The 12,168-nt window shown below is 51.6% G+C and overlaps 1 protein-coding gene across 1 annotated transcript; it reads right to left on the bottom strand.

Moving 5' to 3' along the window:
• Nucleotides 1-8,843: 8,843 nt before the first annotated feature.
• C1QL2 (complement C1q like 2) lies at nt 8,844-11,668 on the bottom strand. Its single transcript, XM_017641770.3, has 2 exons — nt 10,230-11,668; nt 8,844-9,617 (listed from the first exon to the last, which is right to left on the bottom strand). Exons 1-2 carry the CDS (start codon nt 10,911-10,913, stop codon nt 9,438-9,440), a joined length of 864 nt encoding a protein of 287 aa, XP_017497259.3. The 5' UTR covers nt 10,914-11,668; the 3' UTR covers nt 8,844-9,437.
• Between the last annotated feature and the right edge of the window lie 500 nt (nt 11,669-12,168).

The following is a 12,168-nucleotide window of genomic DNA, read 5'->3' as shown; positions in this document are numbered from 1 at the left end:
CCCGCCTCTATGCCAGGGCCCATACTGGTCCCTCCCCACTAGAATGGCACCTTGACTTCCTGCTGGTCGCCTGCCTGGATGTGGCCTCCAGGAAATGGGAGCCTCCGCGCTTCTTTGTTTCTCCTTTCCTGACCCTGGACTTAGCAACTCTTCCCTTGGTTCTGTCTCCCCAGGTGACAGGTTCTCTGTGCTGGGCCCTGGTCTGGCTCCTTTCTTCCACTGAGAGTTCCTGCAGGACTGGGACATATCAGGACATTTTGTGCCCCAGGGTCCAACACAGAGTTCAACGCAGATAGAATAGGCACTCAAAAAATCTTAGAGAATAAATAACCGACAAATTTTAGGTGTGTGAATCTTCTGCTCAGCCTCATTATAAGCCCCATAAGAATAATGACTATAACTGAGATAGCAAACCCCAGCTCAGAGGTCACCACTTCCAAGAAGCGCTCCTGATCACACCAGCCCTTCCTAGACCCTCTCTCCTCCAGAAGGAGATCCTCTGTGCCTAGAATAGCCATCTGGGCAATCCCTCCCCATATTTCTGTTGTGCAGAGGAGGGGCTTTGTGACCAAAGAGGTCTGGGCTCAAACTCAGGCTCGACCACTTCTCACAGCTCCATCCTTCTTACAAGGCTATAACACAGGTCAGTTAACTTCTCAAATCTCAGTGCCCTCAGTTTGAGATTGATAAAAATAATGCCCATTTCACAGGGCTGCAGAGTTTTAAATGAGTCACATGCACCTCCCGGAAGGTCCTGGACAATGAAAGGGAGTACTATCACTATTCATGATAATTATTATTCCTGTCACCAGCCAGTCGAAGAGGGTGAACACACTGACATCCATTTAGCAGAATGGAACATGTGGCATTTTGAATGGAATGTTTGGCAAAGCTAGTTTTAAGTTTGGAGATCATCAGACTTCTCCCATGACTGTGAGCTTGAGCAGGGTCTGGGCCTCCCAGTATGCATCCTGGATCTAGGGAAAGAAAGCAGAAACCAGCCTTCCAAAGACTTGTAAGGTCCTGATCGATCTCAGGGAGGTAAGACAGGCCTGAAAGAGGCTATGGCCTGGACTGGACACCCTCAATGTACCCTCTCGTATGGGCCATGCTGAGCCTCCTAGCCCCCCAAGCCATGGGAGCTTTAGCTGGGATTAGCTGGTGTTCTTACTATGCATGGCAAGGGGCCCTGAGCCACTGGGCTGTGCACGTCAATTTGAAATAGGCCATAGAGCTGGGCTGTCAATGGGAGTTTACATATTCATACAGCAGAGCCCTGAGACTTAGTCACTGCTCCAGTCCAATGATTCAGGGGCTTATTAGCCTGGAAGTCATAAGGGAGTCCCCACAGGATCTGTACAGGATCAGGGCATACATAAGCAACACATGGAGACAAGGTTGGGCAATGCTTACCATGTGGTTCAACCTCTCTGGGTGGCCAAGGCATAAATGGTGGAAAAGACACTGGGTTGAATTCTGGCTTTGACATACAACTATTGACAATGGCCTCTCACCTTCTCATCTGTGAAATGGGTGCAGTTATCTTCTTACTGAAGGGATTGCAGATAAATTTAGGAAATGCCCTTGGTGGCTCCTAAACCACTGCCGTGCTCATAAATGCCAGCAATTGACACTGAAATCCTGCACTTCCTCATTCCAAGCAGCCTTGGTTTGATGCTTCCTGAAATGTGTCAGTGCAGAAGAGAACAGAGCAATCCCTAATAATTATTTCATGAAAATCACCTACCATCCCCAGGTCTCAGCACTTAATCTGTGTCTCATACTGTGTTATCACATCTCATTTAATCCTCCCAATTATCAATGTGATAGGAGCACTAGCCCCAATTTACAGATGGAGAAAGAGAGACTCAGCAAGTTAAATATATGTCCAAGTATTGCAGAACCAGTTTATGGTAAAGGTGAATTTGAATCCAAGTTCAAAAACTGTTGTGTTCCACCAACTATCAGTACATTAGAAAAGCTGCTGGGTAATATAGGTAGAAAAGTGACTTTTTCAAAGCAAATGTTTGAATGCTGATAATAACCAAATTTATTGAGAACTTTGCATTAACACAGTTGACATCACTTAGCTCATTCACTTCTCCCACTAGATTTATGGAATAAGTGGCAGTTTGTGGAAGAGGAAACCGTAACTCAGAGAGGTCATGTGACAAGCCTCAGATGACCAACCAGTGGATGAGATGAGAGACAAGGCACTGGATCCCACAGAGCAGAGCCTTTGATCACAGACCTGAGCTTCAAGCTCCGGCCACTCTCTTGCTGTGTGATCTTGGTCAAATCACCAGCTCTCTTTGTGCCTCAGTTTTGACCCTCTCCCAGAAGTTGTGAGAACTTTTGAGCTATTTGACTTACTGAGTCTCATTCCCTTCCTTGTCAAGATTAAGCAAGATAACACAGATAAAGGGAAGAGTTCAATAAAAAAAAATGGCTAAAACCACTTTCTTCTCTTCTTTCCAGTCTGCATCATGACCTGGTTGCTTTTAAAAGGCTAAGTTATTTTGGTGCACTCAGCTGCTGCTCAGTCTGGTTCCAGAGCACATGTCAGATGTCCAACATGGCCTGGCATCCCTCTGCCCGCACCAGTCTCTTCAGCTGGCCTGCAGTCACCAGGCATCAGAGCAGAATGTCCTGCCTTCCCTGCCCCTTTTGCCATCCCCAGGTGCAGTGCTACCAGAGGCAGCAGCAGCCAGGCCAGGACATAGGAACTGCAAGAAAGGAAAGGAGAGGAAAAGCAGGCCATCCTCCTAATTTCAGGCCTCAAGACCTGGGTACACAGCTAAGTAGCCAGTGGGAGCCAAGTTCCTGCCTGCTTTGCTCTTGTGAAATTGGCCTTTGAAATGCTGCATGTACCTAGAAGAAAAGGCCTCATTTGCTTATTCCCACAAAAGCCTATGCGGGCAAGCACACACCATGAAAAACATAGCTCTGCCAATCAGTTGCCCAAAAGTCAAAATTAAGAGTGGTATTCTCTCCAGGAAAGCCTCTGGTCCCATCAGGGCCCCAAACTCCAGTGGCCCTGCCTCCACCAACCCTCACCTTCCCTCAGATGTACTATATCTTTACCAAGATGGAAAAGCTGGAATCAATATGTGCCACAGCCAAGGCCCATACTAACTGGAGCCCAGCAGGCCCAGAGACAGTCTGCAGAGTCCGTCCCAACACACACTCACTCACTTGCAACAGAGCCAGGAGTCCCTTTCCTTCTCCCCATGCCAGCTGAAACAGCTGGCTAGAGGTGATGATCTCTTTCTTTAATTCACTTAGTCCCAGGATAAGGCTGCAGGGTATAGATACTATCCCTGGAAGTAGACAATAAGAACAGAAGGAGGGGGAGCACTTGAACAATCTGTAAATTATATAGAGACGTCATTTATATTGCTTTGAAAATAAGGTGAGATTTTCCCCACTTGAGAGCAGATTCCATGCTTAGGTGGCAGAGCAGTCCTATTAGCAGAGGCTGTTCCTCACTACAGCACCAATGCCAACAGCTAACTGGTCTAGTGCTGGGAGACCTGTGTAACCACTCCAAGTTCATCATCTGTGGTACAACAGCATGCACCTCAGCCAAAAGAGCAAATGGGTTCAGCACAAACTACCCCCAAGAGGTGTTCAAGAATAATCACTGAGGAAAAGAATAGGTACAGAACAGTGCTGAGAGTTTTGTGCTCTTTATGAACAAATCCACACATACGCACACATTTGAAAAGTTGGGAAGAATACAAACCAAGCTGTTAACAGAAATTATCTCTGGAGAAGGGCACTGCATATAGAGGAAGGAAAATTTTACTTTCCATCTTATATTTCTCTGCATTGTTTACATTTTTTTGCAAGTTCATAATGCATCAACAACAATTTTTCAAAAGATGTTTTCCATTTGGAGAAAATAAATGAATCCTGACAGCAAAAGCTGTCTACTGAGAAAGGAGCCCCACTGGAAGTGAAGCTACTGCCTGAGCAGTCCCAGAAGGCTAAGGGACATGCTGGGGGCCCTGGGAGGGAACCCAAATCAGCACCCAGAAGCCACAGTGGGGCAGTGGTCACAAGTCCACGTCAGCTGGAAGGTTGCACCAAACTTGTAGGTCACTATAAATGTTCCTTTGTACACCGTCTTCCCCATTCACCAAACCTCGCAGTCTTAGGGCCTAGGGGTGGAGGCAGGTGGGGATCTATTGATTAAGAGCAGTGTTCAGCTTGCTGGAAAGCTCCCATCTGATTCCCCAGTGAAGTCAAATACTGTAAAGTGGAAATCTTTCCAAAATACCCTCTCAGTTTCTCCTAGAATACCCCCATCCATCCATCCATCCATTTCACAAATATTTATTGAGCACCTACTGTGCACCAGGAACCATTCTGAGTGCTGGGGAGGGATGTTCAGTGGTGGTGACCCCTGCAGATGCTTGGTATGCCTTTGTGAATCCCACAGTCTGTGGGAAAGACAGACAACCAAACGTTGTTACAGCACCATGGCAAGTGTCATGATAGGGAAGATCTGGGTTCTCTGGGCACTAGGTGAGGGCTGGGAGCCGCCAGAGGTAATGTGCCAGCCAAGCGCTAAGGTGGGGTGGAAGCTAATCCACAGAAGAGGATTTCAAGTAGAGGATTCCAAGTACCAGTGTACGGAAAGAGGGGGCGAGTGAGAAGTCTTGAAAACAAACCACTCACAGTATTAGGAGAGAGCAGACACTCAGAAATCCCCACCAGAGGTCTGTGACACTGGCCTCCCTTTCAGAGTGCTGGATGGTGAGGCTTGCTTATACCAGTGTGCCCTCAATGGGGGCTGTCATTAAGGTCTCACCTCCCCACCCCACCACCCATCTTCCCAGAAGAGTTTGGGTTATGGGTTCAGACAGAGCTTACTGCAGGTGCCTGCTCCTGCCATGGGTGAGTCACTTAACCTCTCTGAGCCTTGGTCTCTTCATTTGTCAAGTGGGACAAACAGCAACACTTAATTCACAGGGGTGTTGTGAGGAGACAATTGTGCCCTAGCACCAATTCCTGGCATGTCAGAAGGTCTTAATAAATAAAAACAGTAGTTCTGCCTGATTGACCATGTCATGGTGATGGTCAAAGTTCAATGGCAGGCATGTGGGGGCCCCACCACAGTATTCTATTTACTTTTGAGTATTTTTGAAATTATGGTAAAATGTGTTTTTAAAACCTACTGTCCATATTATTTACTGTAGTTACTGCTCTGATCCATGAATGTTCTCATGCATTGAAAGGAATTAGAATATTAGAACAGCAATAACAGGAGACCAAGACATTCCTCCAGAATTTCTCATTTTCACCTGCTGGGTTCATCTTCCCCAATATTATTCAGAAGGGCCCCTGAAAGAGACCCCCCCCTACCACCCTGCCAGCCCATCCTGATTCCGTGAGCTGGTTCCAGTGCCAACATCAGAGCTCCAAAACCAAGTACAAGAAGGGAATACTGAAAGAGTGATTTATTTTTAATTTAAAAAAAGAGAAATTCAAGTATTACTAACACTTAAAATACGGATTGAAACTGTGCACCCAAAGAATTAAAGTGTGCATCCTTACCTGTGACACATAAAAGAACATATTTTCTTGCCTAATATTCTGGAAAAATGGCAAGTTGAAGGGAAATGTGTGAATTAAACCTTGTCTCTTTTTGTTCCAATGAGAGGAGTCCTATCTCCAAACTTGGTTAGCCAGCTGGAATATAGATACTAACTTGAATGTGCAGATCCTTTGAAGAATACAAATACAAAAACAATAGAATTTTTTTAAAACTATGGATTGACAGTGGTATGCATGAATTATTCATATCAAATACATTTATTGGGTGTAAGCACTCAAAAAAGGTTTGTCCAATAGGACCACATGGTGAGCGAAGTTTGGAACAACCATCTCCACAATATAGCCCCTCTGTGGTGTCATCCCAGCTCCATGCAGAGGAGAGCCTGAATGTTTTATCTTGGGTGCCTAAGGAACCCATCTGCTCACACAGAGAGGAGAAAAATTTAACAGACAGCATAATTTCTATCCAAAATTTCCAGGGCCATGTGTGTATCTCATGCACTCAGACAGATCTGAGCCACATAGATGCCGACCCCGGGAATGAAGAAAGGACCCACTCACTAATCAGGGAGAGCATGGCTCCCTCACCACCACCAAGAGGGAGAAGGGAGAGCTATTACAGGGGAAGGTGGTCAGCAGGCCCTAAGGAGAGGGGTGGAGGGAGGGTACTGCTGGACACAGACAGGCCCAAATGAAGCATTTGGAGTTTGGCACCTAAGGGTCTCACTGGGCCCTCAACATGCCCCCAGAGCCAGGGCATCCAGCCACATTCCTCAGCAGTCAGAGCCTCTGGCTGGGGTGCTCTCCGGAAGTAGCCTGGGGCAAAGAAATAGGGCCAGCTCCTCCTCTCTGAGCCTTCAGAGGGTGCAGATGTCTGGAGTTCTAGGGGTGGATGGGCCCCATCTGTGCAGTCAGGCAGCCGCACCACTTACAGGTCTGAATTCAAGTCAGAGCTCAGCTTTGTGAATTTGGGCAAGTACCTGGACCTCTCTGAGCTCTGATTTCTCCACTTCCCAAGTGGACAGAATAACATCTTTCCTACTTCCAGGGAGATGCCAGTACAACAATCCCAACCTAGAACAGTTAGAAAATGGACCTAAGAGCAATTAGGAAATTAAAACAATACTTTATAACTATGATTGATATTAACTCTCAAGTAGAGATGAGAAGGATGTGTCTGGAGCAAATGGTTTCTTCCATTCCACATATACACCAAGACTGATGTCAGACACCTGTTCTCCATCTCTCCCCACCTGATCCGCAGGGAGTCCTGAGGTGGGGTGTGCCTGAGACATGGAGAGAGTGCAGACACAGAGAGAGGTTATCCTGAGCTAGTGAGCTCCTGCCACTGGCCTGCCTCCCTCCTGCTGCCTCATCAATCTATCATTCTCTTAAGAGCTGACACCTCTGGCAGCACCTCCCAGCAGTCCGGGCATTAGAATTGCAAGAGGCCCAGTTGCACTGGGGAATACAGATGGAGGAATCTCAGATTCAAATTTGTCTAAGTACTGTGAAAAGCCAGACCCAGGCAAGGCGTTCCTACTGCCCTTCTGCCAAGGGGGAGTGGTGGAGATTTTGTTAGAAGTACAAATTGCTTCTTAATGCAGAGGATAAAACTGGGCTCAGGCACCTCCTTAGAAATTCTTCCTGCTCCCAGGAAAGCCACCACTGCATGTCAATTTTAATTTTTGAAATTTAAACTGAGGGCTTTGTGTCTAAGCTCCATCTCATCAGAGGAAGGGAAGGAATAAGTCAAAAAAGGATTAGGGGCCCAATGGGGATTGCAGATCCATAGCAATTAGACTTCATTTGGGTCTCAGACATTTGGTTTTAATTGCATTTCTGGATGATACAATCGACAAGGCATCAGAAATTGATACCAATGCAAGTGTAGATGGAGTTGGCTCTGCCCTCCCTAGTTCCTGGGCTCAGCTGGCTTGGGCTCCACAGTCAGTGAGGGAGAGTTGGGGTGGGGGATTGGGGTTTGGCTGGATCTGAAACTTGGGGGAAGGTGGTTTGTATAACAAATACATACACCGTTTTCCCCCTAGCTTTTTGAGCACTTTATCCTGGACTCAAAGCAGATGCAATCTTTGCTTATATTCAAGTGAATGACAATAAAACATTATTCAAATAAACTAAGAGCATAAAGAGGACTATTGACTGTGACAGGGCTCAAGGCAGGGGGTATAATTGTCTTTCAAATGCAATCACAGCTTTCAGCATCCTCCAGGAACTAAAATCAAGCACAGTGCAATTTGGGGGCGCACATACAGCTGTGAATATTGTCACACACCACAGTGACATGGACCTGCAAACACAGGTGTGTGCACATGTGTGACATGCATTAGTGATGACAATCACAACATTATACCTACATAGGGTGTGTGTGTGTATTTCCAGCTTTACACAAGTAACACACACTCTGGGATTGCCTCTGTGTACACACTCATATTTCTCTTCAAACACCTGGTCAAAATGAGCCCAGGAAGTATTAACATGTTGCTAACTGCTATTTTGTAGATAACTTACTGTTTATTTGAACTCAAAGATCTAAAAAGAAAAAAAATCAAAACTATGTGGGGTGTTTCCTTCACTTATGTGTGTGGAATGGTGAAAGGAAGTTAAGACCAAACACACACATTGGGGTTCAGAGTGGGAGCCCCACCACTGTGCACACAGGTAGGGAAGAGCCCAGAAAAGTCGCGTCCCTCCCAGAGGGGTATGTCTGTCTGTTTTACCACACAATGCTGGGAGAACTCTGGGAGCGGAGGGACCACAGAATTGCCTGGGTTTACCAGCTCTTTTGAAAGCTGCGGATCTAGCTGGTGTGTGAGTAAATGAACAGGTGCTGACTACACTCTGGGCCTGAGTGGGTGTGTTTCTGCATGGTATTCTACAATTTCTTTTAGGGCAAACATCTCAGAGATCATGCCTCAATCCTGTCTCCCTTTATGCAAACATGCTTCTTCCCCTTCCTCCTCCAGAAACTCCTGCCCTTTGACCTCCTCCCACAAGGCTGTTAATCTGGAGATCCACCGGTCAGCCTCTAACTCTCCATCCACCCTCCTTGGGGGAGACCCCCCAGGAGAAACTCCCTCAAAGGGTGGAATGCTGCTACCCCATCTCCTCACATCTTTTCAACCAACCCCAGGAGACAGCACAAGGCAGTAGCTTGGTAACCAGAGCATAGACAGGGTAGGGCCCCAGTTAGGTCTTTATGCCAAAGTGCACTTCCAGAGGCCCATCCCTGGGGCCACAGTGACAAAGACATCGGAGCCCACAGTCTAAAAACATAATTTAATGCGTCGCGGTGAGTCTGAGTCAGGAGTGCGGTGGAGAGGTGAATTTTCTTTTGCTGGGTTTCTGCTGTGGGTGGTTTTGGCTAATGGACAGGGAAATCTGCACAAGTATTTCGGGTCACAAAGAAGGACGGCCCAGGGGAGCTCATGCTCACTTTGGCCTACGCCAACGGCCAGGGCTGGAAGCCCGTGGCGTCAGGGCAGTCGGAGGAGGAGGGGGTGCTGGAAGAGGGCAGGTGTCCCGCCAGGCCTGTTCATTCCAGTCAGGCTTGTAAAGTCTGCCGCAGCCACTGCCCTCGCCGCCGCGGCCGCCGGGATTTAGGCTCCTTTAGTCGCTTGGGCGACCCTCCCTCCCTCTCCGGGCTGGGGACAGGAACCAGGAGCACAGCCCTGGGCGTAGTGAGTCGCGGAAGTACTGAAGTTAGGGGCAGGGCGGGGAGGACAGCGGGGATGTGTCTTTTCCAACGATGTCAAGACGTGTCATGAAACGAGAGTGGTCCTAGCCATGGAGCAGCAAGCCCCGGTGAGCGTAGGACGGCCTGATGCCACCCCCACCTCGCGCTTCTTGCGCCTCTAATCCGGGTACAGAAGAAAGCCAGAGAATGTGCTGTACTTGTTGTTATTGCCTCCATGCGCCTTTCCGCCGTCCAGCTTCACGTACACTTCGTCTCCTGAATCGAGGTGCAGCACCACGCTGTTACTGGCGTAGTCGTAGTTCTGGTCGGCGTCCTGCGCGATGGCGCTGGCCCGAACCTGGGGTAAGCCGCCAGAGAGGGTATGCCGGTGCACCTCTGCCTGGGCCCTTACCCAGGCCCCCGCATGGCGCGCCCCCTGGCCCGCCTCTGCCCGCCACTCCAAAGACCACACTCCCACCCAGGCTCCGCGCTCTCTCTCCAACTTAGCCAAACTTCCTCCCAACCCCCTCCTCTCCGCAGCCCTCAGCTACGGGAAGGATGAAGTGGGTACTTCATGCACACCCAGCGGGAAGGGAAGGAACCAGGGCCCAGGGACGTGAGGAAAGAGGGCAAAGAGGTGTCCGGGGCTCACGGGGAAAGCTAAAGAAGAATGAGGTTTCCTAGGAGGAGCCCTTTGGGCTGCAGGCGAGTACGCAAGCAGCTGCAGAGTGCAGTTTGGGTTGCGAGGTCTCTGGGCGCTCCCGCCATAACCTTCAGCGCTACATTTGGATAAACGCTACCAGGGCGCACAGGGAGGCGGGACCCTGTGGCGCGCTCCCTCCCGGGACTCACTCGGGCGTTCGCGGGTGGGAAGAAAAGAGGCTGGTTTCCCAAGCGGTTCGGGGCACGGGGTGGAAACAAGGGTCTACGGGGACTTGCGGGGACCGGTGGAGGTGAGAGGGTCACTGACCTGCCCGTTCTTGCAGAGGTCCGCCCACATGCTGGTGCCGTCGCCGCCGCGCATGAGGATGTGGTAGGTGAAGAAGTAGATGCCGCGCACCTGGCAGCTGAACTTGCCGGTTGTGGGGTCGTAGTGATTGCCGAGATTGGTGACCACGTCGTCGAACTTGAGAACCTCGTAGCCTTCGTGAGGGCTCTTAAGACCCACGTAGAAGGCGATCTTGGGACCGCTGAAGGCGGCACTCAACGCGCCGGTCACTTCTCCGTCAGAGTCGCCGCCGCCCGCGGTTCCGCCACCCACCACCCCGACACCACCTGACGCACCCGCAGTCAGCTGCAGGCCCGGCAGCCCGGGCCGGCCCGAGTCGCCCTTCTCACCCGGGGGGCCCCTGGGACCAGGAGGGCCCGGCTCTCCAGGGGGGCCCCGCGGCCCGGGCTTGCCGGGTCTCCCCGGGTCGCCCTTGGGTCCTTGGATGAAAGAGGGCGGAGGGTTGGCACTCAGGTCCTGCATGACTTCCAGGGTTGCAGTGCTGGGTCCGGGAGGCGGCGCCTTGGCTCCTGCGGGCCCCCCACCGGGTGCTGCGGTGTAGGGGTCGCAGATCATGCGGCAGGTGCCCATCATCTCGTAGTGCGCCTCGCCGGGGGGCGCCGCCTGCAGCAGCAAGGGCACTGCGATGAGCAGCCCCAGCGCCATGGCCAGGAGCACGCCGACGGCCGCCAGGCAGGCGCGCCGCCGCCGCTGCCACAGCCGGGAGGCGACCGCCACCAGCTCCTCCTTGCCGCCCGGGGAGGTAATGTTGAGGCGGCGCGGGCGGCCCCGCTCCCCGCGCTCGGGGGCCGATTCCGCGGGTCCCGGCCGCACCCCCGACGTGGCGACCCCCTGCTCCGGGCGTTCAACTACTTCAACGAGAGGCGCCCGAGCCCAAACGCCGGTGTCCACCGCGCTGGTGCTGCTCGGATGAGCCGCGGAGCCCGGCGCGCATCGTGGGGGACGTACAGGACCAGCCCAGCTCCCCACCGATCCCGGAGGCGGCGGCGGAGAGAGGCGTGTGCGGATGGGGCGTCCCGCGCGGGGTCGACGGCGCTGCCTCCTGGTCGGCTCGCCGAGACTCCAGGCGCACGCGGGACTCGGCTGGGCTTGGCGCGCAGCGAGGACGCCCTGGCTCCGTGGCACGCTCTGCTCCGCTCTCCCGCTGCTCGCCGGCTCCCGCGCGGAGGGGGCACCCAGCTACCCTGACGTAAGGAGCCCGGGGCTGAGCGGCGGAGGTGGCGAGGCAGCACGCGCTGCCATCACTCAGGAGACGGAGCCCTGGTGTCATCAGCCTTCTGTCCTCCTATCGGGCGGCGTCCTTAGCAGAGGCGGCGAAGGCGCGGCTCCTCTTGGCGGCGCCTGGGAGCCACAAGTGGGCGCAACGGGGGCAGCACCATCCCCAGTGCCTAGACACACCCACTCCGCAGCCACACTCCCGCGCCTCCCACCCAGCACACACTAACGTCCACTCGCGCACTAACGGACCACGCAGTCAGCGCCCATGGCCACCCAAGCGCCCGGAATCCTCACGCCAACAAGGTTCTTAAGGGGTCACCTAATCCGTGCAAGCAGAACCAGACTTCAACCCACCAAGGGGAACCTCAGTTCTATGAGGCCCTCCTGAGAAACTTCTTCAGAATGGAATAAATCTTACTTCTGCAAGGCCTTTCTCACACCTAGCCTGAGGACTGTACACTGTTAAATAGCTCCAGAAGACTAGCACCCCCAACTCTTTGAAAAGTCCAAAGCCCCAAATCTTTGTCTATTAACTCAGTCCCTTTCTTCTACCCAGAAAATGAATGGCCCTCGTCCTCTGCATAAAGTTCTTGTAATGCAAGTCCTTGACATCCAGCCCTTGGGGAAAATCTTGGTGCCCTTGGCGCCCACTCCCAGGCCACCACCACCACACAGGTTCTTT

This window comes from Manis javanica, chromosome 7 (assembly GCF_040802235.1).
Source record: "Manis javanica isolate MJ-LG chromosome 7, MJ_LKY, whole genome shotgun sequence".
Lineage (NCBI taxonomy): Eukaryota > Metazoa > Chordata > Mammalia > Pholidota > Manidae > Manis > Manis javanica.
Note: the sequence above shows the minus strand (reverse complement) of the source record. Positions and strands in the feature narration are given on the sequence as shown.